Source organism: Pogona vitticeps, chromosome 3 (assembly GCF_051106095.1).
Source record: "Pogona vitticeps strain Pit_001003342236 chromosome 3, PviZW2.1, whole genome shotgun sequence".
Lineage (NCBI taxonomy): Eukaryota > Metazoa > Chordata > Lepidosauria > Squamata > Agamidae > Pogona > Pogona vitticeps.
In genome coordinates this window covers 200,963,674-200,990,029 of record NC_135785.1, presented here as the reverse complement: position 1 = coordinate 200,990,029, position 26,356 = coordinate 200,963,674, and the positions used below count along the sequence as shown (strand labels likewise).

Genomic DNA, 26,356 nt, shown 5'->3' with positions numbered 1-26,356 from the left:
AAGATTTTTAACATAATGCTTTTTAATTTTGGAAGCTGCATAGGTCACTGGATAACTCTTTATCCCATCTATGTTACCTGGTGTCATGCCCAATAAAGACGGTTCTAAAGTTTGTGCAACTTCAACTGTTGTTTGGCATCTAATGTCCCCTCTTTCATCACTTTCATCAGATCTTCTATTTTGCTAAGACCTTCATTCACTTGCTGAAACCCTATTACTGTCTTTTGCACAGTAATCTGCCATTCCTTTTCTATTTCTTGTACAACTCCATTTGATGTTCCATTTGATGTCTTAAATTTTTGGAGGCCATCTCAGGCTTTCCAATGAGTGGGGTTTGTATACTATAGATGATACTATGTCCTTAACAACAATGATCACCCCTTAAATATCCTTTAAGTTTCTACAATTTTATCAACAATCCAAACCCATAATCATAAACTTCCTCTTAGATCTCCCTCCAATCTTTATCCAAATATTATAATATAAAAATCAACTTTTAACCCAGCAAATTCAAATAGAACCGTGGCACAATTATTTCTTCTTCTTCTGAGTCTAGCAAGCTACTATTATCAGACTCACAAGCAGTCCGACAAACCAAACAAGTCACAGTCTCAGACTGTCCAGTAGTTGTCCTTGAAGCCCATCTCATGATCTTTCCGTTAACCCGTTGATACTCCTCAGTCCAGTCAACCACCTCAGCTCCTTCTTTCTTCTCCAGAAAACCTCCAGATACTATTATCAAAAGTTCACAGAGTCCAGGAAGGGGAAAAGAAAAATACGTCCAAGCCAAACTGCATTGACCATTGACCTCTTCTGATGATGGCACCCGCTCATTAATGCCAAAATGAGATCTGTGTCAAATTAGTTTCCCTTAAATGCCAGGTTTGCCTGTTGACCTTTTTAGGTGGCCCCTAAGTTCCATGGGGTCTAGCAAGTGGAGGGGAAAGCAGGGATCAAAGCAATCCTGCAGTTGCTCGAGGGGGGAAAGGATCAAAGCGAGTGTGCAGCTGTGGGTTTGCTTTGATCCCTTCCCCCTCCTTTTGCTAAGCCCCGTGAGGCTTGGCACAAAGGGAGAAAGCAAAGATCAAAATGATCCTGCAGTGCTTTGATCCCTTTCCCCCTCCATTTGCTAAGCCCCTTGTTAGATTTCTCAATTTTGGGTTAGAAAAGTGGGGGGTGGGGCATCATATATTAGGGCATCTTATGCATAGAAAATACAGTATTCCTCTCATGGACATAAGATCCTTGGTGCTTGCATATGTTCTTCTGAACAGCTATGGTGGATGAGCACAGAAGGAGTAATTTGCATAAGGGCAGCACAACACTTACAACAAGCTAGATACAGTGGTGCCTCACTTAACGGCGATAATCCGTTCCAGGAAAATCGCCGTTAAGCAAAAACATCATAAAGCAAATGAAAAGCCCATTGAAATGCATTGAAAACCTTTCAATGCGTTCCAATGGGCTTAAAACGCATCGTCCAGCGAAGATCCTCCATATGGCGGCCATTTTCACTGCCTGTATAGCGAGGAATCAGTCCCTACACACAGCGGGGAGACATTTTAATTACCCAGCGGCCATTTTGAAACCACCAATCAGCTGTTGAAAAATCATCGCTTTGCGAAGAATCAGTTCCCGAAATTCCCCTTTAGACCATCGTTTTGTGATCACAAAAAGATCGTCGTAAAGCAGATTTGTCATCATGCGGGGCAATAGTAAAGCAAGGCACCACTTTTTGTGAATGACAGTAGTTATACCTTTTGTTTTGGGAGAAAAGCAACTCATGCCACTAAATCTTAATTCAGAATATTTTCATTCATGAAAACCTTGTTTTTAATACCTAAATAGAATATTGCTTACCATCACATTAAAAAAACAACAGCAAAACATTTATAACCAATATTTTATTGAAACGTCTTGGATGAATCACAGACATTATTTGTAGAGATCTCTTGTCCAATAATTGAATGTAAACCATGGTAATCTGACATGGTTTACATTCAACTTTTACATTACAACTTTCTTGACAGTCTATTAATTCAAAGTAGAAAAGTACCAGTGTCTCAAATACTGTCTTGTGAAGTTATGTCTGCTTAACCAGAAAAACTGTCTACTCAGTAACTGACCATACACACACACACACTACACACCCATATTTCCAATCTTCCACAACACATTACAAAGCTGTTGAAAAAATAAAACTACCACTACCAAAAATAACTCTTTCACAGATAAAACAAATCTGGAAAGGAGATCCAACACCAGGGAACAATTATCTTTGAAGAAGTGGTCTACAGATGACAAATTGGGAAGATAAATGTGAAAACATTTTCTTATTTATCACGTCAACATTTTTTCTGTGCTATACTTCTGTTAACAATTCATAAAACCATCCCCCAGTCTCCAGAAAGGGTGAATAACTTGTCTTTTTCTGAGGTCCATACCGGCCCACAATAAGCAAACTGCAAATTTCAACCAAACTGCAAGTGCACCAGCTAGAAATTTAAAGAAATGAAGCTAAATTCAGTGATTAAACTTCTGCATAAAGATAATTTCATGGGCCTAATGTGTACTGCAAACTGCCCACCCTGGCCTGTGGAATGTTAATGCTAGAATCCAGCGCACACTTGCTAAAGAGTAAGTGCCACTGAAATCAGTGGGCCTTGCTTCTAAGTAAATATGCATAGGACTATACTGTAATTAAGATCTGGACACTTCTTAATAGAACATTCCATTGATTGTTGGTTGTACCGAGAATAGACAACCAGAGCATGATTTTCACCTTTTAAAAGGAAACATTTATACTCAGCTATGTTAAATGGGATATAGGGGAAATCCCTCATGTTTAAAAAATGTTTATTCTAAAACCACTAAAAAACTTGCATTTACAAAATAGTTGATAAAAATATTCCTCTGAATTGTACAAGATGGTGGTACAGGAACCACTGATTAAAGACTTTGTACAAAGACATTATTCAGATTTTGTTTCCTTCTCTCCTGCTGCATCAGCTACTGGGACCTGAAAAAAAGAAATTTTCATTTAAAAATATATAAACATTTGTCTCCAGGCTAATACTTGGAAGCCCTTAAAATGTTTTAAAACCTTAAGCATTTTTTTACTCAAACTGGAAACTGCATTAAGTCCAAAAGAATTTTCTTTTTATACCTTTACCTAGAACAAAACTGTAGTGGAACATTTTAGAACAACCGGTTTCACCTTTTCTGTTTAGTTCAGACAGATTAGCATAATATATTAAATCCTTAAATAGAAAAACAATCATTCTTGGCTATTAAAAAAAATGAATACATAATCTGTACTGGTGAGATGCATAGGCCATTATATTAATTCATGTCTAAAAGCTGCTGTTTGAATTACTCTGTTCAGTGAGCTTTCATTGATTTTATTAATTCTGTACCTACCAAGAAAGACATTTTTAAAATTATACATCAACTCACATAAAATATATTTGTAATCTAGAATTTCCATGTTTCCGTACCCAGGTTCAGCATACTGCTAATGATCTATGAAGAACATTCTGATTGTTCTCAAACATAGCTACCTAATCCTGTCTATCACTTGGCAAATTTGTAAACTATGAAATCAAATGTACATGGTTAGCTTAAAAAAACTCAGTTGTAAATTAGATTACGCTAAACCTCTTCCAAAGCTTAATGTATTAAAAGCACAGTATTTATTTTCTGACTAATTCAGAATCTAAAGGTTTGTGAAGTATTAAATTAAATCTATCACCAAATTTGGATATATAAACAACATGTTTGTTGTCCACAATCTTCATCTTGTTTCCTCATCTCCCTTTCACTAATCTATTTAATATTTAAAACAGGATCAACAAATCTTAAATTGTTTGTCCTCTGACAATATCCAATGGACTGATGGAATGCAACATAATGTGTCCATTCTTCTGGCTCCAACCCAGCAGTACTTACAGGTGAGTTAAAATTAGAAAAGGACAATGAAATACATAACATGTATGAACACTCACATCATCATTCTTTGCTTCTCCATTTTCTGCTGGCAAGCTATCCTTTACTTCCTCTTCCTTAATCTCCTCAGTTTGTTTTCCTTTTGGTCCCTTCTTCCCTTTAGTGTGGCCTTTCTTTTCCTCAGACTTATCCTATAACAAAACATAACTGATGTGAATTAAGTAAGCAGATATTGTAGTAACTAAGGCCTTTATCAATACAGTGGTACCTCGCTAAATGATGACCCCGCTAAACAACGAATCCGCAATGCTGACTTTTTGCGATCGCTATAGTGATTTGCAAAACAGTCATTCCTATGGGGGGATTTTAGCTGGACGTCGATTAGGTCCGTGCTTCGCAAACCGTTTGTTCGCATGACGATTCTTCCAGCTCTGCAAAATGGCTGCCCTGTATTTTCCGGACCCACGTTTCGCAGGGTAGCCATTTTTACAGCTGATTGGCGCTCACAAAATGGCTTCCCTATGGGTGATCTTCACTGGACAACGAAGTGTTTTCCCTATTGGAATGCATTAAATCGGTTTTCAATGCATTCCAGTGGGGAAAGGGTTTTCACATGACGATTTCACTAAACAGCAATTTTCACGGGACAGTTATCGTCGTCATGCGGGGCACCACTGTAGTAAAATACCCTATATGTCAACTAAAGTAAGCTCTACTGAGTATGACAGCACTTATACCCAAGTTCCTATGATGTGAATTCCAGGAATTCTTTGTTGCTTTAAAAAATACAGTTGCTGATGTAGCACGGCATATTTGGAATTGCTGTTCTGCATTAATTCCGATTTGCACTACAATACAGGTTTCTGAGAACAGAAACAAAAAATGGTATCTTATACAGTCAACCCTCGATTTATGAAATGGTATCTTATACAATCAACGCTCGATTTACAAAAAATGGTATCTTATACAGTCAACCCTCGATTTACGAGCCATGGAGAAGTAATCCGTTCCGGAAGTCAGTTCGTAAATTGGAAAGTTCATAAATCGAGCCAGCATTTCCCATAGGAATGCACTGGAAACCAATTAATCCATTCCGGCCTAAGTCCTCCCATGGAGAAGCAAGCAGGGCGACCGGGGAAAAATAGTCTCCCTCCTTTCACTCAATGTTAACATAGGAGGAAGTTTTTTGAAAGCTCCAAAGGGAGGGAGGAAGGGCAGGAAATTCAAATTTCCTGCCCTTTCTCCCTGCCTTTTGGGTTCGTAACTTGATCTGCATTCGCAAGTAGGGTCTGCCACTTGCGATGAGATAGGGTTCGTAACCCGAAACATTCACAACTAGGGCTGTTCGTAAGTCGAGGGCCCACTGTACTTTGATATTCATATCCATATACTTTGGTTTTCATGGTGAAAAGTTCATGTCAGAAGCACCACAATACAACAATATATGTCTGATAATTTTCATCTGGTAACAGGCAATATCAAGAATATTTGGGGTAGTTAATATCAAGTTTTCCATGGTAAGCAAAAATCATTATGTTTGAAGTTATAAGCAACAAACGTAGTTTTTCTGTATATATTTTTTTAAAGATGAAAACACTTCTGGCAAACATGACTGAGGCAAAATAATTAACAATAGGTAAGGAAAGGGGGATCACAAGTGGCTTCACGGATGAACGGGGTTTCCTGGCACAGTAAGGCAAGCCCAGGATTTCCCCTTGCCTCCTCACACGAGCGAGTGAGACAGCGTGCACCAGTTCCCCTCCGCTCCTTTTGCTTCCCTATCTGCCCACAGCAAACAAGTTTGGGATTTCTTCGCCGCTTGGTTCTCGTCACCCGAGTGGGAAGCGCCCGCCAGATTGCCTCCCCTCCCACACTAAGCGGTGCTTACCAGAGGTGCGTCTGGGGAGCGGGGGGGGTCGCGAGCGGCTTCAGGGACGACAGGGGCTACTTGGGAAGCTCAGGAGGTCCTTTTCAGCATTGAGCAGGGGTTTCCCAGACTGGGGCTCGGGAGGGGGAGGTTCCCTCATTGCTAGACGAGCCACATCTAGCAACTCCCTTTGTTTTTGCCGGCCACGTGGGCACTCAGGAGCTCCCTTCCAACGGCGAGCAAGGGTTCCCCTGCCCGGGGGACGAGAGGGGGAGGTCACCTTTGTTTTGCCGGCCACGTGGGTACTCAGGGGCTCCCTTTCACCGCAGTGCGGGAGTTCCCTGGACAGAGTTGAGAGGGGAGGTCCCTTGGCCATTAACTGGGGCCAGGTGGGCACAGAGGAGCTCCCTTCTACCAGGGGCTATCGGCAACATGGGGCTTGCGGCGGCAGCCTGCCATTGTTCAGTTTAGTTCAACAGCTGATCAGCGGCTCTGCAAAATGGCTTCCGTAGGGTGTTTTCGGCACTGCTTCAGAAGACAGCAATTTAAAATGGCTCCCCTGTGGGTGATTTTCGCACGACGACAACTATTTTCCGCATTGGAACACATTAAACAGGTTTCAATGCATTCTAATGGGGAAACACTTTTCGCAAGACGATTTCGCTAAACAGCGATTTCAATGAAACACATTATCATCATCTTGTGAGGCACCACTGTACCACAGTAGACAAGAAGATCCAACTTAACTTACTATTTGACAAACTAAGGAAGGTTTCTCAAGTAGATCACAGACATTATTAAAAGGGAAAGACTTTCTGTTCATATTTAAGTCATATTTTTCCATGGAGAGCAATTAAGACTCAAGCATATTTTTGCACAAATTGCAATCAATAACTTATTCTTGTCCTATGGCTTGATAACATGAATGACAATGATACAGAAGATATAAGTTTCATTCTAACCAGCTTTTCCTTTGTTTCACACACTCATATAACATGCTGCATCTTTTTCCTGAATTGCTTATACTTAACACATTTTCAAAAGCTCCTTCAAAAATCTCAGAATAGTGTCCTGCACAAATGGCAGCAACCACAACTATTTAATCTTGTAGTATCATATGGGAATATAATTACTGACTGTTCTGTTCACATGTTATTTTCCATCTAGCTTGTTTCTTTCTCTTATACCGAATACCACTTCAGTTGCACATCAGTTTCCTAATACAGCAGACCTGGGCAAAGTGCGAGCCGCTCCTGTCCAGCCTGTGGACAGTTTTGAACATCAAAACCATTTATAGCTTTTTGTCTGAAGTTGATCAGTTGCTTATCTTTACCATACCACAAAAAGCCTCTTTAGTATTTATGAAGATTAACAAGTTTAAGATAAAAACAATCATAACATCACTGTTTCATTTTATTTTTAAGTAAAATTGGTTCGGCCCCCGAACACAGTTCAGATTTTCATGTGCCCCCCCATAAAAATTAATTGCCCACCCCTGTAATAAAGGCTAATACTTTCACTCATATTTGGAAGATAAAATGCAGCATCATTATTAAAAAAAAATCATCCATGAAAACAGAGTAAGTGCTAAGCTCCTGGCTATTACAGTACTACAACTGTAGGTAAAAGGTAAAGGTTCCCCTTGACAGTTTGTCCAGTCGTGTCCGACTCTAGGGGGCGGTGCTCATCTCCGTTTCCAACCCATAGAGCTAGTGTTTGTCCAAACACAATCTTCCGTGGTCACATGGCCAGCACGACTAGACACGGAACACCGATACCTTCCCACCGTGGTGGTACCTATTTATCTACTCGCATTTTGCCTTTTGCATGCTTTCGAACCGCTAGGTTGGCAGGAGCTGGGACAAGTGACAGGGGCTCACTGTACACCAAGGTATTTATTAAATAAGTGTGCTGCTTTATTAAGGCACTCTCTATGCAGTCTTCTTGGTGATATACTAAAATATATCCTAGAATCAAGAACTGAATCAAATTGGGGAACAATTTCTGATCTATATCACTGACAGAAAAGGTGACTGAGAGCTAGCAATTAAAGATCACAGAAGGCACGGAATAGATTGAATCTCACATATCACAGTCTACTTGTTTAAAGTTCTCCTTATATGGGTGATGCATTGCAGATCAAGATAGTGATCACCTGGACCTATTCATACTTTCAAAGACAGTCCTCCAGTGTCTGCAACCAAGTTTTCAGACTGGGCATGCATGTGAACAACTCCGCCTCCCTCTACGCAGCTCTCTTCCTTCTCTGTGCAGCGATCACGTTAGGCTCCAGTCACGACGGAACCCAGCATGAGAGGGGTTGGAGTCCTGTGAATACACAGGGGCAAAGCCAGGAGAGGCAGAGCCCCACCCAGTGGGGCTGAAAATTAGAGGGTTTGTTGCCTGCAACTCGATAGAGGAGTGTGTCTGTCTGCATTAAGTTTAAGTATGGAACTATCCAAAGACACAGGCTCTCACTCTAGCAGGATCCCAATAACAGCTAATGGCTTGTTCTCCATTATTAAACTTTTCTAATAAACTGGTCTGCCACTAGAACCTGTTCCCCCATGCACCTGTGCAAGTCCATGACATCCTCACAATTCTCATCATGCAGTCAGACACTTCTTAAATTAAAGAAGCAGCACATGAACAGCATGGAGGTGAGGGGGCTCCTTTACCACTTGCCAGACTGAGGGCCCTCAAATCTCATAATACAGCCATATCATGGGGCTCCTTTACCACTTGCCAGTTTGAGGGTTTTCAATCCCATAATCCAGCCAAATTATGGGGATTAAAGTTCTTTAATTCCAAAGAATCTCATCCTATTACCTACTCCCCATACATCAGTATTTTTTACAATAATTTGTATAGAATACAAAAATATTGTCACATATCCTGCTGCTGGAAAGACAGCAAGGTTAAAAAAATAGTTTGATCAACTTTATCTTCTGACCTAAGGCATAATTCATAGAACACTTCATCACAGCATCAACTCTCAGATAAACACAAACAATAAAAAGGTACTAGTAAAAAAGAGAATTTTACTGACTCCAGCCAGCTGTCAGTTTTCCCCTCCCTTTTCATCCATCACACTCATAGTCAAAGCACAAGCTGCAAGTTATTTGGCCAGGGTTCAGATTGTCTCTGTTAGTTTGTTAGATACAGTATGTTCATTGCTAAGTATACTGATGACTGTAAAAAGGGTTCAGAACTGAATTCTCCAATAATCTATGGAAATCAATACTACAAACAAGGTTAATCACTCTGACTATCCATTCCCAGTTTCCTAAACACATCTTGGACAGATGAACAAGTGTGAGTATTTTCCAACCTGCAAAAAAACTCACCTTTGAAACTGGCTTTTTTGGCTTTGTTTCAACTTTGGCAACTACAGGTTTCTGCAACAAACAGACAAACTTTGATTATAAATGTCTCTTCTACAAATTAAAAGAAAAAGTCAGTGTAAACTCTTACTTACCGCCGACAGTCGTGCTGATCGCCTCTTTGGCTGGAACAAAAACAAACCAAAAAAATTACAACATTAATGGTCTCAACAATACTATCCCTCCTGATCACGTAGCACTCCACCACTATTGCGTTTCGTTACTACTTACCTCCTCCTCAGCAGCGTTCACCTGCAATAGAGCAGTAAGAAATCAATCAAGGGGGAGAGGGGAAAAGTGGCGCATGCGCGCACCGCCGCTTCCAGCCCAAGGCGTATCGTCATCACGCACGCACCAAACCCCTTTCCTCCCCCCCCTCCGAAATCTGGAGGCTGAGGCCGTTGTCGACTAACGTTCACAGAAAGGTCCGGACGCCGGATCTTGCACCAGGCCCGGTCTTCAGGAAAACCGCCACCCGCTACCCTTCCCCCCCCCCCGGTCCCCTTTCTAACAGGCTCGAGGCTGGCAGGCCCAGAGGACGGCGAATGCCGCGGCCATGTCTAGTCGTCACGCCCCCTCCCCCTCCCGCAGATTCCGCGCGAAAACTCGGCCCTTGCGATGAAGTCGTCGCCTAAAAGAGCGCCCCGGTTTCAAAAGATAAACCGCTCGCCTAGTTTTTTGTTTGCTTTTTTTTTTTTTAGTAAAAGAAGCGATAGGGTAAGAGGTAAAAAGGGGGGGAGGGAGGAGGGGGAGGAGTGCGCGCCTTGGCCGCACGTTAAAAGTGCGCGCGCGCCCGTCCGTCCGTCGCCAACCTTTCTCTTCGGCATGGCGGAGCAAGCTTGCGAGGCCGAACGGAGACACTCGGCTTCTGCTGGGCTTTTTATATGGGTATGTTTCCCTAGCGTCGGGCAGGTGGAGAGCTCGTTCTCACAGCACGAATGGCGGTGACGGCTACCTCCAGCCTCCTGACAGTCCGAGTCTCACTACTGCGCACGGGCTGGAGTGCCCGCCCGCCTGCCTACCTACCCCCCCTCCTCCTCCTGCAACCATCCCAGCAGCGCCAGCGGCACCGCAGCAGGATTCATCCGGATTGAGGGGAGGGGGTGCGCCTGCGCGCACTCCCGCCCCAGCGCCGCCCCCACCATATTGGAAGCTCCGCAGGCTCCTATTGGGCGGCCCAGCTCGCGGGGCCCTTTTTAAATCACAACAGTCCGTCCTAGCCAGACAGACAGGCCCGTCGGCCTCAATGCGCTCCGTCAACAAAGAGGCGGTGAAGGGGCTGCGGGGAGGTGCCTCTGCTTACGTCACACGAGAAGCAATGACCGCCTCTCTGACGATGTGCGCATGCGTCTCTGCGGCCAGCCTGTAAGCAAGAGCCTCTCAGGGTTATTGTTACGGTCGAGCAGAAGTGGGCGATCGTGGAGTTGCGCGCAAGCGCAACCCCGACGCGCTTCTCTTGCATGCGGCCCCATCCGTAACAATTGAGGCCACCGGGAGTGGCGGAGGGGGGTGCCGGAGCCATTCTTCTCTCTCTGCCCTGTGCTCCCCTCCCATCGGCCAGAGATAATGAGCGAGCCGCAGGTGGAGACGACGACGGGGCACGTGACGGACGGCGGCGCGTGGCTGCTCGTTCTGAGCTCCGTGTTTTTATGCAATCTCCTCAAAATCCTCCTGCCCTCCTGCTCCTCTATTGTAAGTGACATCACTTCGCCGTGTTCCCATGACGACGGCGCCTCCCTTCGCCCATCTCCTCCTCCTCCCCCCCTCCCTCCAACTTTTTTTCGGCGGGGTCAAGAGAGGTTGGAGGAGGTTCGTCGGGTTTTTCAGACGCCCAAGACGTTTTCAGTTAATTTTACTCGAGGGAAAGGCTCGCTTCGTTTTGTGTGGAGTTCGTTCCACACAGAAAAACGTTGGGGGCTGTTGCTTTAAAGCAGAATAGTTGCCCCAGAGCACTTCGAGCTTTTTGTTACAGCCATTGGTTGTTGCTTTTGCTCTTGTTACGTGTCGTTAAGTCGCCTCCCACTTACGGGGACCCTATGAATGAACGATCTCTCCTCAACTGCCTTGCTCACCTCATGTAGACTGAAGCCTATGACTTCCTCTAAGGAGTCAAGTCCATCTCATTTGGTCTTCCTCTTTTCTTGCTGCCTTCCACCTTAATCAGCATTATGGTCTTTTCCAGGGAATACTAGCTTCACATGATGTGCCCAAAGTAAGAGAGCCTCAGTTTTATCACTTTTGCTTCCAGAACTAGTTCAGGTTTGATTTCATTTAGGACCCACTTGTTTGTCTTTCTGGCAGTCCAGGGTATCTGCAAAGCTGTCCTCTAGCCCCACATCCATTTTTCCCCATAGCCATTATGGAGGTGTTTGAAGAGTTATGACCCAAGCAACTTTTAAACTTCTGTTGAGACGAATAGGTTCATTTCAATTATCAGGCAGACAAATAGGGAGCCTCTAAGCAGATTATAAAGCTGTTGGAATGTATGTCCTGTTGTCTCTTTTTCTAATACTGTACTGGCAGTTATGTGCTGGAGTGAAAAGGTGTGTTAGGCTTTCACAGCAGAAAGGCTGCGATGTAAAGAGTAGAATGGGATTTCTGTAGGCTGCTAGTTGATTATTTGGCTGTCAGATACCTGTTTAAAGACTGGCTATAGCTTGAAACCGGTGACAGCAAGAAAGTACAGCAGAGGTATGTCTCAGGTGGCAGCTTCTCATACAGAAGATGTGTATATTTAAAAGCTTAAATATGGGAAGTATTGTATTGAGAAGTATTCTAGTGTACAGTGGTGCCTCGTTTAACGAGTGCCCCGGTTAACGATGAATTCGCATAGCGATGGCAAAAAAGCAATCTCTTTTGCCATCGCTTTGCGATGTTGCCTATGGGGAAAAATCGCTTTGCGATGTTTTCCCCATGGGCCCCATTTTCCCCCAGCTGAGTGGCGGGAGCCTCCAAAGGACCGCTCCTGCTGCTCAGCTGGGGGAAAATGCCGGTGGTAGCCTCGGAAGGACCCTTCCGAAGGGTCGTTCCAAGGCCACCACCGGGATTCCCCTTCGGAGGGGGCATTTTCCCCTAGCTGGGCGGGAGCCCCGCTGCTCAGCTGGGGGAAAATGCCGGCGGTAGCCTCGGAAGGACCCTTCCGAAGGGTCGTTCCGAGGCCACCGCCGGGATTCCCCTTCGGAGGGGGCATTTTCCCCTAGCTGAGCGGGAGCCCCGCTGCTCAGCTGGGGGAAAATGCCGGCGGTAGCCTCGGAAGGACCCTTCCGAAGGGTCCTTCCGAGGCCACCGCCGGGATTCCCCTTCGGATGCCTAAAAGGCATCCGGACCCCCGCCGCCGCCGCCGCTTGTATCCGCCCCGCGGCCGGCTACCCCCGCCATGGTCGGACTCTCAGGAGTCCGACCATGGATGGCGTAGCTGGCCGCAACACGGATCCAAGCCGCGGCGGCAGGGGTCCGGATGCCTATCAGGCATCCGGGGCTAGGATCTGCCCCCCGGCCGGTTCCCCTTCCATGGTCGGACTCTCAGGAGTCCGGCCATGAATGGGGTAACCGGCCGGGAGGCGGATCCAAGCCCCACCGCCACCGCCGCCGCTTGGAACCGCCCCCCGGCCGGTTCCCCTTGCATGGTCGGATCCGACCATGGAAGGGAAAGCCGGCCGGGGGGAGAATCCAAGCAGCAGCGGCGGCGGTAGGAGCTTGGATCCGGCTGGGGGCCGGATCTAAGCTCCTACCGCCGCCGCCGCCGCTTGGATCCGGCCCCCGGCCGGTTCATCTTGCATGGTCTGATCCGACTGTGCAAGGGGAACCGGCCGGGGGCAGGATCCAAGCAGCGGCAGCGGCGGTAGGAGCATGGATCCGGCCCCCCGCCGGTTCCCCTTGCATGGTCAGATCAGACCAAGCAAGGGGAACCGGCCGGGGGCCGGATCCAAGTGGCGGCGGCGGTAGGAGCTTTGATCCGGCCCCCAGCCGGTTCCCCTTGCATGGTCAGATCAGACCATGCAAGGGGAACCGGCCAGGGGCTGGATCCAAGCGGCGGCGGGGGCAGGGGGGTTCCGAATGGCTTCCAGTGCTTCGCCTGGAAGCCATTCGGACATCCCCTACCCTGTCCCCGCTGCCGCTGAGAGCCTTCCGAGCTCTCAAAGGGCTTTCTCCAATGTGTGGTGGGGAAGCCCTTTGAGAGCTCGGAAGGCAAATGTCGGCGGTCGGCGGTGGCTTTGGGATCCATCCAAAGCCACCGCCGACTGCCGATATTTTCCCCCAGCTGAGCGGCGGGGCTTTGAAGCTCCCGCCACTCAGCTGGGGGAAAATGCCTGCGGTGGCCTCGGAAGGACCCTTCCGAAGGGTCCTTCCGAGGCCACCGCTGGGATTCCCCTTCCCCGCGGCCGGCTTCCCCGGCCATGGTCGGACTCTCAGGAGTCCGACCATGCATGGGGTAGCCTGCCGCAGGTCGGATCCAAGCCGCGGGGAGAGGGTGGGGGGATCCGGATGGATCCCCCCACCCTCCCCCCGCGGCCTGAGGAGGGTGGGAGGCATGGCCGGACTCCTCGCCAGGCACCGCGGCTCCGATCCGATCTGAGCCGCGGTGCCTGCCAAGGAGTCTGGCCATGCCTCCCCCTTCTCAAGCCGAAGGAGGTGGGGGTGGGGGTGGGAGGCATAGCCGGACTCCTCGGCAGGCACCGCGGCTCAGATCGGATCGGAGCCGCGGTGCCTGGCGAGGAGTCCGGCCATGCCTCCCACCCTTCTCAAGCCGAAGGAGGTGGGGGTGGGGGTGGGAGGCATAGCCAGACTCTTTGGCAGGGACCGCGGCTCAGATCGGATCGGAGCCGCGGTGCCTGGCGAGGAGTCCGGCCATGCCTCCCACCCTTCTCAAGCCGAAGGAGGTGGGGGTGGGGGTGGGAGGCATAGCCGGACTCCTCGGCAGGCACCGCGGCTCAGATCGGATCTGAGCCGCGGTGCCTGCCAAGGAGTCCGGCCATGCCTCCCACCCCCCCCACCTCCTGCGGCTTGAGAAGGGTGGGAGGCATGGCCGGACTCCTCAGCAGGCACCGCGGATCGGATCCGAGCCGCGGTGCCTGCCAAGGAGTCCGGCTATGCCTCCCACCCACCACCCACCTCCTGCGGCTTGAGAAGGGTGGGAGGCATGGCCGACTGTGCTTGCAGCACCGGGCACCTCTTCCGCTGCTGCAAGCACAGTCAGGGCAGCCCTTTGGGAGAAGCCAGTTGGTGGGGGAGAAGGCAGGAGCTGATGCCGTCTTCCCCCCCTCCCCCGAGGCTTCTCCCAAAGGGCTGCGCCCGATAGTGGGGGAGAAAACCGGATAATCCGTTCCTATTGGAACGGATTATCCGGTTTTCAATGCATCTCTATGGGAAAACACGTTTCACTTAACGATGTTTTCCCATAGCGATGTTTTTTTTGGAACCAATTAACCTCGCTATGCGAGGCACCACTGTATTTCTCAGAGATTATGGTCAGATATCTATGACACATAGTGTTTTTATTTCGTAGAAATCTAGTTTCCCAGATTGAAATGGCATGGAGGCTCAAGCAGTTTTATTTTCTCTAGCATGAGATGATAAATGATTAATTACCAAAATAGGATACAGTATTTGGTTTATTAAGTGTATCTTACGGAGCATTTGCAAGTTGCAAGCAGAATGCCCAGGCACTTCCAAAAGTCAAATGCTACTTCATTAAATAAAATACATCCACTTATTGTTTAGTAAGCTCTCATGCCAAAACAAGCTACTTTTGCAATGTTTCAGACTCAAAGGAGTATACCCTGTGAAGTTCACAGTTTTTCAAGATATGCAGGATCAGCGCCTATGAAAATAACCAGTTTCTTGCAGGGTGCTGTGCATTTAGGCCAATATCTTCCAAACACTTAAAATTCTATGGAAAAGATCAAAAGTTATGGCTGTTAATATAATGGCTAAAAAAAGCTGTTCTGTCGAAGTTTTGTTTTCAGTCTCTAGCTACAAAATATACAATGTGTTCCATTTACAGTGGGGTCTTGACTTGAGAACTTAATCCGTATTGGAAGGCGGTTCTCAAGTCAAAAAGTTCTCAGGTCAAATCTGCATTTCCCATAGGAATGCATTGAAAACCATTTGATCAGTATGTGCTCTTTTCCGTCCATAGAAACTAATGGGAAGCTGCTATTCTGCCTTCGACCACTAGAGGGGGATATTTTGTTTCTTTTTTTCTTAGGTCAAGAAAGGTTCAGGGAAGGCAGGGAAAATACAGTCCAGGCAGTACAGTACCAGGCAGTCCGAAGACTGTCTCCCAATCCACTCTAAACGCTGGGAGGAGTGACGAAGCGGACAGGCACCCTTTTCACTGGCCAACAGTTAACTGAAAGTTCAAATTTTGCACTTTCCCTGCCTCCCACGTGGTTTTCTTCAGTTCTTAACTCAAATCTAAGTATGTAAGTCAAGTCAATATTTTCCAATGAGAGTGGTTCTTAAGTCAAAATGTTCTTAACTCAAGCCGTTCTTAAGTCAAGACCCCACTGTATCAACTGAGAATAATTTTAAAGTATGAACACTTGAAGGAGAGAAGACATGTTCTTAAGGCAGGTAGATTAATCCATACTTCTGCATTAACCTACAAATTGAGAGTTATACTTCAGCATTCTATTTTTTTCCTGAATTTTGCCACACAGTTCTCAGATTTTTAAAAATGTAGTCAAAATATACAGTACATGTCAGGGAAAAAAATTAGGCATCCTTTAGTCTCAAGAGACTAGATGTATACATAAATGCTATATGAGGGTGTAAATCTTTGCTCCTTTGGACAAGGAGTTACAAAGTTATTGTTACCCCAAAAGATGTTGAAGTGTTTTGTGGCATTCTCAACAATAGGTCAGGTGGGTTTTTTCATTTAAATGAGACAAAATTGTGTCAGTAACATGGTAACACATATAACACTTTAAAACAGTGTAGATTGCATCAAGTGACACCTGCCACTGCTTTTTTGTATGGACTTTTAAAGTTTAGAAGCATCAGAGGGGTTGTTTGCAACATTAACAGTTGCTCTAAGTATGGATATGTGTGTGTGTGCATTTACTTTGTTTTTGAAAGTGAAAAGACTCATTTTGCACAGACAGTTTGCACACATTGCAGAGCTTTCATGGACTCATAACTTGGAGGCAAAGAATCTCACAGGATTTGAAAATTCCTCAATGAGTTGTCAAACTGAAGCATCCCAAGTTAATAAGAATGCCACATTCATTGTGCTTTATTTCCTTCCCTGTGAATAAATTACTAAAATGTACAAAAATGATGTTGGGAGATTGCTTGCAAAGGTCGCATATTAAGGAAAAGATACACAAAAATAAGTTAAGAAAAGTGCATGAAAATGTATTGAATTATTGTGTGACCTTTTTTTAAAAAAAATGACTAGGGTGAAAATGGGATAAAATGAACTTAAGTCTAGGCTGATGGGAAAGTGAGCAAAGCTAAAGCAGGTTGATGCACAGACCAGAATGTAGGTTCCATTGTATTTTATTCTTCTGCAAGTTGTGACACAGTTTTGAAAAATATTAAAACATATATTAATATTTTTGGAGAAGAAGTGCAACTGTTAATATACATATGCAGGTGTATCTTCTATTTTGAGGGTATTTTTAAAAAGGTTAAGTAGAATTGAGGTAAAACATACAAAAAATAACAAAGTCACAGATGACACATATGGGGGAAGTATTTTTTTAAAGTAAATCACTTCCTTAATGCTCCTCATGGGGCTTAAGAATATATTCTTCAGTCACAATTTGTAAGGCACTCTGTACCAGAATGTCTGGGCACTTCTAAATCATGAGATCCAAGATCTTTTTGAGAAAGCTCGTATGGTATGTGAAGAGAAATATGAAGAAATTTTGTTTAAAAATATTGAAATGACAATAGCTGCTTCTCTGTGTGTTAGATATCAAGGTTATTACAAAAAGATGCTGAGCAGGAGTCGGAGATGAGATCAGAAATTCAGAACATGAAGCAAGAACTTTCGACCATTAGTATGATGGATGAATTTGCCAGATACGCCCGCTTAGAAAGGAAAATTAACAAAATGACTGACAAGCTGAAGACTCATGGTAGATATTTGCTTCATATATGTGCATGTTTCTCATTTTTTTACCCTGATCATTTGAACTTTTTGCTTCTTTGTTCTTGCCTGTTCCAAGTTTGCTTCTAATGTTGATGTCTTCCTTTAAAAAAAAAACATTAAGTACAAAATATAGCCATCAAAATACGCCATGCCTGCAGATCATCTATTTTAAGACTGGGTTGTTAATATTTTCTGTACATGTCATTGAAAATCAACATGTCCTCTGGCGGGGGGGGGGGGGGTGAGCAACGAGAAAACTGTTCTGGAAGGCTAGCTTTCATTCTCTGTATCATAATTGCCTGCTCTAAGTAAAAATCTCCCAAGAATATGAACAAAAGAAAAACAAAAAGTATTGTGGCACCTGTAAGACAAACAAATTTACTTCAGTGTGAGCTTTGCTGCATTAGAATCCATTTCTTCAGATATACACATCTGAAGTATGAAAGTGTATATGAATGGGTTCTGATAACATGACGCTGTCATGCTGTGTGTCTGAAAAAATAGATTGTAATCTACAAAAGTTCTTGCTTTTGTGTTCTCGTTTGTGTTTGTTTTCTTTTTGCATTGGATTTTATAGTGTTTTTCTCCCCTTCTTATCTTCCTAGTAGTAAAAACATAAAACAATTGAATTGGGTTTTAATCAGGGATGAGCATGATATGGCCCTCAGGGCTGTTGCCGTAGACCCACATGCCCATCTGACTCCCCAATCTTGTAAAAAAAAAAATCAAATTGAAAAAGGTAGAATTGGTGATCCTGGAAGTAAGTCTCCAGGAGCAGCAGTTCACATTTTAAATAGATAAGATAGAAGTAGTAGTCTTTGTTTGCTTGCTTTCATTTTGTTACATTTTGGTGGTCTATTCAAGCCCTTGTTGGCCCTCTCAGGCCCTCCATAGTTGCTTATCCCTTGTTTAAACTGAAGTGATTATATTTAACATCAAATTGTAACAAAATTAAAAAGTGCCAGCTACAGTATAAAGTTTTAGCCATCACACAGGTCTCTGTACTTGTTCTTTTGAACATGAAATAATAGAGGAATAAGTTTCACTTTTAGAAAGTGATTAATAAAAAGTTGACTTTTGTTCATAGTATTTTCCTTATAATTCATAATATAAAAGTTCTGAGGCTGTTGTGTTTTTGTTGTTGTTATTTAGCGAAAGCTGAACATTTAGAGACAGGTCCTAGAAGATTGACAAATGGGCCATTGATTCATTTTAACAATATTTAAGAGTGCTGTCAGTGTGTTTTCTTTCTATATAAATGTGTCTGAGGATTGACACACAACATTATTAGTATGGGCTAATGCAACCCTGCACATATAAATACAAAGAACAGACATATATGTAAACACTAATTTGTTGGTACAGTTTTCCCTAGAGGCAGCTCAGACCTTTTCAGAAAAATGTGGTTTCTGTATGGATTTGTATGTTTATGGAGATCCATTTTAAGTGATAAGAATGCTTGGTTTGTGTTATAATTCATGTATTATATTTTGCAGTGTGTTTTTTAAAAAGATTTGTGTTTTTCTCTGAAAATAAAAAAAGTAGAATGGGAGGAGAAAACTAATGGCCAATGTTGTACTGGCACAGTAGCAAAACCTACCCTTGCAGCCTTCTGCACAGTTTCCCAGCCCTTCAGAGCAGGTTTTGTGGGTGTATTGGTTGAGGTCATGAGAGATCGCACTGATTCCCCAATTGGAAACGGTTCTCTCAGTACATACCCCTTTTGAAGTTGAGCCAATAGATTTATCTCTGTCAGGATGACTGCCAGTGACATTGCTTTTGAACAAAGCCGCTTAATTAGAAAAAAATACTTTTGCTAAAAGTACAAACATACATTCTTATTTTTCTTGTATTGTGGATTATTTATACTTATTTATTTTAACAGTGAAAACAAGAACAGCTCAACTAGCCAAGATAAAGTGGGTAATAAATATTGTGTTCTACATTTTACAGGTAGGTGGAATTTGATTGTGCAAGCGCACATTTTATTTAAAAGAATAGCAAATGTTATGTTTATTTTTGAAAGATGTACATTCATATTAAATTGACTGTGTATTACTAATTATTATTTATATTTAAGCAATCATTTGTGTTTAGAATCAGATTCATACATGCAGAAATTAGATCTCAGAGAAGGCGTTTTGCTCAAGTTTACTCCTGCTGTGCTACTTTTCTTTTTGAAAAGTCTTGTCTTGTATGGATCGTCATTCAGTTATCAACACATACAAACAAACACTACACACCTGCAGTCTCAAGTTACATTGTTCAAACACAAATTTTGGTCTCAATGAAACTTAGACCATAGGTAGGTGTTCCTTTGTCTTCCCCTTTTGCCCCCTGGAAACTAGTCATACAAGTTTGTGTTCACTGTCATGTGTTCTGAGACCATGCAGAGAATGCCATATGCCCTGTTCCTGAAGTGTAGGTCAAAACAAGAGGTCAGTAGCATACAGCCAACTGACCACAATGCTGTCCTCTGAGGACCCCTACCCAATTTTTAAAAAGGGTTTGGCTCAGAAAGTTCCTTGTAGGCCCCAAGGGGCATAGGGAGCAATTTTGCATGTTTAGAGGGACCTCCCCCCCAACACCATTTAATCATTTTTTAAAAATTAATTGGTCAACAATGCAGGCAAGTTTTAAAATTAAAACTCCTCCAGAATTTGTGAGGTTGGCTTCATGGGAGTGGGTGTTGTTCTCCAAGCTCCAGGGACGTTCCATGTGCAGAGGCTTTCTAACCTGTCAATGCCAACTAAAAGATCGTAGAAATGGTTTGCATTTTTTATGCATTGAGTTATAATCTAGTACAACACAGGCATCTAGAATTTCCTGGATATCAGAAATGCTGAACATGCCATTAAATGAAAACAAGTGATTTCTGATTTTGCTCTCTTCATATATAGTCTTATAACCACTTTTTATTCCAGGCTGCCTTAATGATCTCTCTCATTTGGAAGTATTACTCTGAGCCAGTTACTGTCCTCCCAAGCAAATGGCTTGCCCCATTAGAACGTTTAGTTGCTTTTCCAACAGGAGTGGCAGGTAAGTCTTAGAACTACTATTCCAGGTTCTGCACAAATAGTATTTCTCTTTCCTGCCTCAACATTTTTCACAGCTTTATTTTGAACATGTTGCTGTATCTTTTGTTTTTCCAAATTTCGAAGAAGTTGTGGAGTACAATCATGCATGGTTCATTGTGTTTCCTGGAGCTACATACTACTGGTTTTCATGCCGTTACAGCTACCATTGAGCAAGTATTTAAGTAGGAAACACATACTCAAGGGTCATGGCATTCTATCTTTAGCTGCCTTTCAGTGAAAAAGATGGGAGTGGTTGTAAGATTTTAACATGTATGGTATAATCTGCCATTCCCAAAATTAGGACTAGGAAGTTGTTTCACACATTACATATCAACATAAGGTTTTTCTTGTCAAATGTGTGTTGAGTACTTCTCATTAAGAGTCTAACTATACACAATCCTTTTCTGTGACACAACAGTTTGTGATTAACATGAAACACGAGTAGAAATGGCACTGATATGGCTCTCCTTGAAACAAATAGGAAACAGTTTGGTGTGAAGCTTTCCATTCATTTCAGAAATACAGTGGGGTCTCAATTTACAAACTTAATCCGTATAGGAAGGTGGTTCGTAGGTCGAATCTGCATTTCCCATAGGAATGCATTGAAAACCATTTAATCTGTATTTGCTCTTTTCTGACCATAGAAACTAATGGGAAGCTGCTATTCCACCTTCTGCCACTAGAGGGGGATATTTTTTCTTTTTTTTCCCCTTAGGTTCAGGAAACCAGGAGGAAGGCAGAGAACAGTTTGCAAAGCACTTTAGAAATCTTTTTTTTCAACGAAGCCAATTTTAAATCATGTTTTAAAGCATGTTGTGCTGATATTTTCAACACAAAGACACACAGGCAGGCTTTTTAGGTGCTGAGCAAGTGAGCAAGCCTCCCCAAGCCTCTTCAGAGCCAGCCGATCAGCTGATAGGAGGGGAGGGTGCAGGAGGGGGGGAAAGCACAAAATGGCTGCCAGGCTCCCTTCAGGTGTGGGCTTTTAGCTGTTTCCTGCTGTTTTTCCTGCTGTTTGGGGGCTACCAAGGCCTGGTAAGTGACTTTATTTTATTTATTTTTAAGTTTCTGACCCTTTTCCCCCCTCCAGAAGCCTCTAAGGGGAGGGAGCACTTTTTTCCTGTTCGTAACTTGAGGGAAGTTTGTATGTCGAGTCTTTATTTCCCCTATAGGGCGAGTTCATAAGTTGAATTGTTCGCAAGTAGGGCCGTTCGTAAGTCGAGACCCCGCTGTACAAACTAGCCGAGAAGAAACTGGTGGATTGTGCCCACAGTAGCACAACAAATCATAGCACTAATCTGTATGAATCAGAGTACACATTGTAGCAATCATGGTATCCATACAGTACTATTTTCTCTCATTAGTTATTTTCTCATAGGCATATTTTTTGTTGATATCTTGTTCTCTCTTATGTACTAGTAATAGACAAGTTGTATGTACTCCTTTCATTTATATGACACTACAGTACTGGTGACTTATACCATGCCTCTCTCATTTTTAGGTGGTGTTGGCATTACATGTTGGTTGGTGGTTTGCAACAAGGTTGTGGCCATTATGCTTCACCCCTTCAGCTGAGAAAGAATCTTATTGCAGTTCTTCACTCCCCTCAATTGTCTCATTCTAAGCAATGTTCTGTTTCTTATGATGGCAACACATCTGAATTGTACCATCTTGTTCATGATAGTCCGTGAAAGGGGCAGGGCTAGGATCAAATAAACCATACATAAAATATTTATTGTAATGTTATTAATAATTATGTAATGTGTTTGTTGTGTCTCCTTACTAGTAGCTTTCAAGTTGTGTTCTGTTTATAGATTTATGTGCTGAACCTCGTTTAACACATGCAGTTTTGTAGTCTTAACACTTCTGAAAGTTCTGCTTTGCACTGTTGAGTATCAAGAGAGAACAAAAAGTTACCTTTTCCTATGTTGGACTATCAGACCGTCTAGCTCAATACTGTCATGCTGATGGGCAATAGCTCTCCAGGATTCTTTCCTAATCCTATCTGGAGTTCCCTAGTGGTCTTACATCCAAGTACAGACTAGCCTTGATCCTGCTTACTGTACAAAATCAGACAAGGTCAGATGTGTTGCAGGTGATTTTATTGGCTCAGACTGCTAGTACATGTTATAACCAGAAGGGTATAGAAGATATTGTTGCATAAATGGAATGGTTTCACACTTTCTGCCTGTGTTTTAATTAATCCTTGTTTAGTCCAAGACATTTTACAGTTTTGATGAGAAGGGATAGGTTTCCCACTAAGATATTTCATGTAGATGTGGATAGTTGTATTCCAAGTAGTCTTATTTCAAAAGTTTATTATTTTGTACAAAAAATTGTGCTGAAGTGTAATTGTCTATTAAATGATGTTCTGTGGAAACCATACCAAACATTTTGAACATTTCCTTTTTCTTGTCTGCAAGTTAGGAAACAGTCATTCACCTGCCCTTGTAGCCACCTACCAGTCTTTACAGTACTCTCTTCCCTGTTCACCCTCTTTTAAATCTAGACAGGGCAGGCAACCTGCAAGCAGCTGAGGGCTGATATTTTCCATTTCCCTGGTTTTAAAAGAAAAGGAAAGGCAGTGCATGCAGCATTGTAGTTTTTCATGTTCTTCAAATTACTAGTTGCTAAGCAGCACAGTACCATATTGCACCTGGTCTTCCCTTCCTTGCACCATCTAGGAAGGTCAAGAATGAAGGCTGGCCCTGCTTTAAAGTTCTCAGGCAGAGAACCAGAATAATGCAGTGGTACTGGAATACAAAGCTCTGCAGAGGAGGTGAAAGAGTAGGATCAGTTTCCAAGTGGCCTGCTTGACTATCCCAATTGTGTGGTAATCTGCACCTCTCCTTTCTTTTTCAGCAGTTTAATTCCTAATCAATAAATTAATTGCTCCTCATACTAGGTTTAAATGTTTTTAACTTACATGAAAACAATAACTGCATGTTGCAGCTGTGTTTTGGGAAAAAATAAGTATTTTTTAAAAAATCTATAGGAAAGGGATTTCCATCTTTTGTGGTTTAATGGGACTTTTCTGTGTGTTGTATTCTCAAAGGCTTCAATTTCAAATATTGTCTTAAGTCAGGAGTAGGCATAGTGTGACTTCCAGGAGCAGTGTTTTTGTAACAAATTGGGATGCAACCCTTGTTGAGTCCAAAGGGCAGAAAGCTGACCTAGGGATATGACATCATCCACTTATGTCTTAAAACTTTCTATTCAGGGGGAAAAAAAGCTATGAAAACACAAGCTTCCAGGGGGACATTGTATATTGCACTGCCTAATTTTGGTGTCTCCATTTGACAGTATGGGGACTAGAGCATATCTATATTTAATAATACAGTATTATCAAGCAAACTGACCCAAGTGCTGCAGTAGTCTGTAAACGTTTGTGCTGATGAGAGAGGGGCATGAACTGCCAGTTTGGTGGTTCATGCTTTTTCATTTTGGCCAAACAGGTGATTGGCGCTTCAAAGCCCCACTTCCTCTGTGGGGCTCCTGGAGGATGTAGGGCAGGGAAGCCAGGCTGCTGCCTTTGAGTGGGTGTCCGCCAGAGGAGGTAGACTTTGAAGTGTCGAAAACCTGTTTGGCCCATAAATGAATCAGCATGAACCACCAAACTGGCAGTTCATGCCCATCTCTAATGCTGATTCCTGCTTCAAACGCTTTTCCTGTACATAAGATAGAGGTGTTATCAACTTAGTCTTCACCAACCCCCAAGATGTCTTCCAAATGATCTCATCAGTTCTGTTGGCTGTCTCTCTGTCTGATGGAGCAGATGCTCATTGTCCACTAATATCGAGTCTACCCCAACTCTTCTGTAACATAGCATGTCTAGTTCTAGATAAAAGTATGACAAAATAATCCCTTTTTAGAACAACAGGGGATGATAACATGATGCAGTCAAATATTTAATCTTGCTGAGTCTTGTTACATATCTTCACATCTGTTTGTACTAACTTGCAGTACTTTGCATTGTTCTATGATGGAAAACAAAGAGAACAGTCTTGTGGGTAGCATAACATTTAATGTTTGAATTACCAAGGGTGTTTAATTAGAAGAGATTTTTTATATATTGTTGAGTGTTATTATTGCCCACAGGCCAGAATCCTGTAAACAACCAGACTCTTGGCTGTTTACAGCAGCATAAATGTAATTCACTGTGGTGAATTGCAGCTAATTGATGAGTCACCACTTGAAATTTTCATTGCATGCCCAGTCACATGACTTTTGCATAAGGAATACAAGCAGCAACTCATTAATCAGTGGCCAGTTCACTGCTCCAGTTTATAATATTGAATGTATGCTGGTGTAAATAACCCATAAACATTCAGGCCACAGTCTGGGTGCAAGTACAACATTAGAAAACCATTAAATTTGACATACATAAGTTGATTACAACCAGAGACATTATTATAACCATGGTCATACTAATGCAGTATAGGTCAGATAAAGTTTCTAAAAAATGCTAAGTCTGAGGATTAATAAAATTGGAGGATTGAAGGAGTAGTGCTATGGGGGCAGAAGTACTTTATCTGAAGCAGTCCTCAGTTATAAGCTGTGGCTGTTAGAAGAATATGGTTTTGAGTCTTTTGGTAGTTTTTTTAAGCAGGAATCCACTTTGTCCAACTTTTGTGAATGATGCTCTAACTTCAGCCAGGTAGATATTTTAAATTGTAGAAGGAAACTGATAAGATAAACTAGGTGAAACCTTCACCTTAACAATTGCAAGTAGGAGTTTGCTACTTTTTCCCATTAAACTTTACCACCAATGCCAATGCAATACTTTTTTCCCAATGTATTTTTGACTGTTTTATCAATTTTATAGATTCTCTAGTAGTACAATTCTCACTGTTCTTAGACTCCTTTAAGATGCACTGCAATATTACACTGTATATTTCATTATCAAATATAAACTGCTACCAATTATACCTTTCATGCCTTTTCATTTGTAAGGCAATATAAAAAAAATTCTACTTCTGTTATATGTGCAGAGGATAGTGTGAAAGTCATTCAGATTAGTCTAGAATCATTACATTCAAGGGAGAAAGCAGGGAATACACTGCTTTTCAAAAATTATGTATTCCAAACTGAAATCATTTTGAACTCATAGATTCATTATTTGAGATTCTCCAAGAAGGCAACAGCATGAAAAGCCTTCATGTGGACTTGTTTGGAATCACCACATTGCAAACTATCATTCATGAATGAAATCTCATCATATGTTTTTTCATTCTGTAATATGTCTTTTTCTTTACCCACCTCCTTTAAATTAAGGTTTGGATTATTGTCTTTTAAGAGACAATTTGGTCCAAAGAGTTCTTCCATAAGAGTGTTTTTCTTCTCCACTGATACCGTAGGAATACTGTTTTCATCACATGTTGAAGTGGTGTCTTTGTGTCTTGCTTTGGTAATCTTACAAAATGAAGGCTCATAGGCACTGTCTGAATCTCCTGCCTTAAATTCAGCTGTACCACTCTGATGTGTATTCACCTCTCTGCTTTTACATGTAGTAGTTAAGGTGGATAGCCGACGTGTGGAAGGGAAACCCTGGTGTAAATTTTCAATAGCTTCTGTAAACACATACTGTTTCTTTAATTTTGATGGCGTTCTATGTCTTTGTATTGCTTTTGGCAGTTTATCACAGACCTCTTCCCTTGCCTCTGCACTTCCTTTGCCTTCTTTGTTTTCTTGGGTTTTGATTATAGCTTCTTCCAGTTTATTCTCTTTCTTCTCAATATCATTTATAGTCTGTAGTGATTGTTCTGCCCTTAATTTATCAAACTCTTCTTTCAATAAGTCTAGCCCTTGTCTTTCTCTCCTGTTCTTCTGTCTTTCTAGGTTTTCACATCTGAAATATTTTTCTGTGCTTGGACAGATCTCTTCTCTTATTAACTCTGCAAAAAATTATCCTCAAAAATTATTTTTTTTCCAAGAAAGCAGGCCATAAATATTGTATAATAATGTCTATGTTTAAATCTAAGTA

The 26,356-nt window shown here is 42.8% G+C and overlaps 3 protein-coding genes across 11 annotated transcripts in view; 1 reads left to right on the top strand and 2 right to left on the bottom strand.

Annotated features, from left to right (window-relative positions):
* Positions 1 to 1,889: 1,889 nt before the first annotated feature.
* On the bottom strand, positions 1,890 to 10,239 carry HMGN1 (high mobility group nucleosome binding domain 1). The gene is made up of 6 exons (XM_020789368.3): positions 10,008 to 10,239; positions 9,427 to 9,447; positions 9,291 to 9,320; positions 9,160 to 9,210; positions 4,005 to 4,136; positions 1,890 to 3,019 (listed from the first exon to the last, which is right to left on the bottom strand). Exons 1-6 carry the CDS (start codon positions 10,020 to 10,022, stop codon positions 2,972 to 2,974), a joined length of 297 nt encoding a protein of 98 aa, XP_020645027.1. The 5' UTR covers positions 10,023 to 10,239; the 3' UTR covers positions 1,890 to 2,971.
* GET1 (guided entry of tail-anchored proteins factor 1) overlaps positions 9,705 to 26,356 on the top strand; it is a 27,667-nt gene continuing 11,015 nt past the window's right edge. The window contains exons 1-5 of one of the 6 annotated variants that reach the window (XM_078390536.1): positions 9,723 to 9,912; positions 17,117 to 17,282; positions 19,182 to 19,249; positions 20,221 to 20,335; positions 21,875 to 22,763. In XM_078390536.1, coding sequence (XP_078246662.1) covers positions 9,814 to 9,912; positions 17,117 to 17,282; positions 19,182 to 19,249; positions 20,221 to 20,335; positions 21,875 to 21,948 — 522 coding nt within the window. In that variant the 5' untranslated portion in view covers positions 9,723 to 9,813 and the 3' untranslated portion in view covers positions 21,949 to 22,763. Of the gene's footprint in view, positions 9,913 to 10,625; positions 10,888 to 10,970; positions 11,408 to 17,116; positions 17,283 to 19,181; positions 19,250 to 20,220; positions 20,336 to 21,874; positions 22,764 to 26,356 lie in introns of those variants that run through there. The other 5 variants (XM_020789366.3, XM_078390537.1, XM_020789364.3 and 2 more) reach the window with 5 other exon arrangements.
* The window catches only part of LCA5L (lebercilin LCA5 like), an 18,735-nt gene continuing 16,421 nt past the window's right edge, over positions 24,043 to 26,356 (bottom strand). The window contains exon 8 of one of the 4 annotated variants that reach the window (XM_020789360.3): positions 24,043 to 26,267. In XM_020789360.3, coding sequence (XP_020645019.3) covers positions 25,489 to 26,267 — 779 coding nt within the window. In that variant the 3' untranslated portion in view covers positions 24,043 to 25,488. The remainder of the gene's footprint in view (positions 26,268 to 26,356) is intronic. The other 3 variants (XM_072994145.2, XM_072994146.2, XR_013543617.1) reach the window with 3 other exon arrangements.

Bases quoted from the DNA above. Each gene is read 5' to 3' on its own strand.
- HMGN1 (XM_020789368.3), bottom strand. The intron at 9,321-9,426 runs GTAAGTAGTAAC...TTTTTGTTCCAG, and splicing joins TGAACGCTGCTGAGGAGGAG to CCAAAGAGGCGATCAGCACG. The intron at 4,137-9,159 runs GTGAGTTTTTTT...GTTTTGTTATAG, and splicing joins CAAAAAAGCCAGTTTCAAAG to GATAAGTCTGAGGAAAAGAA.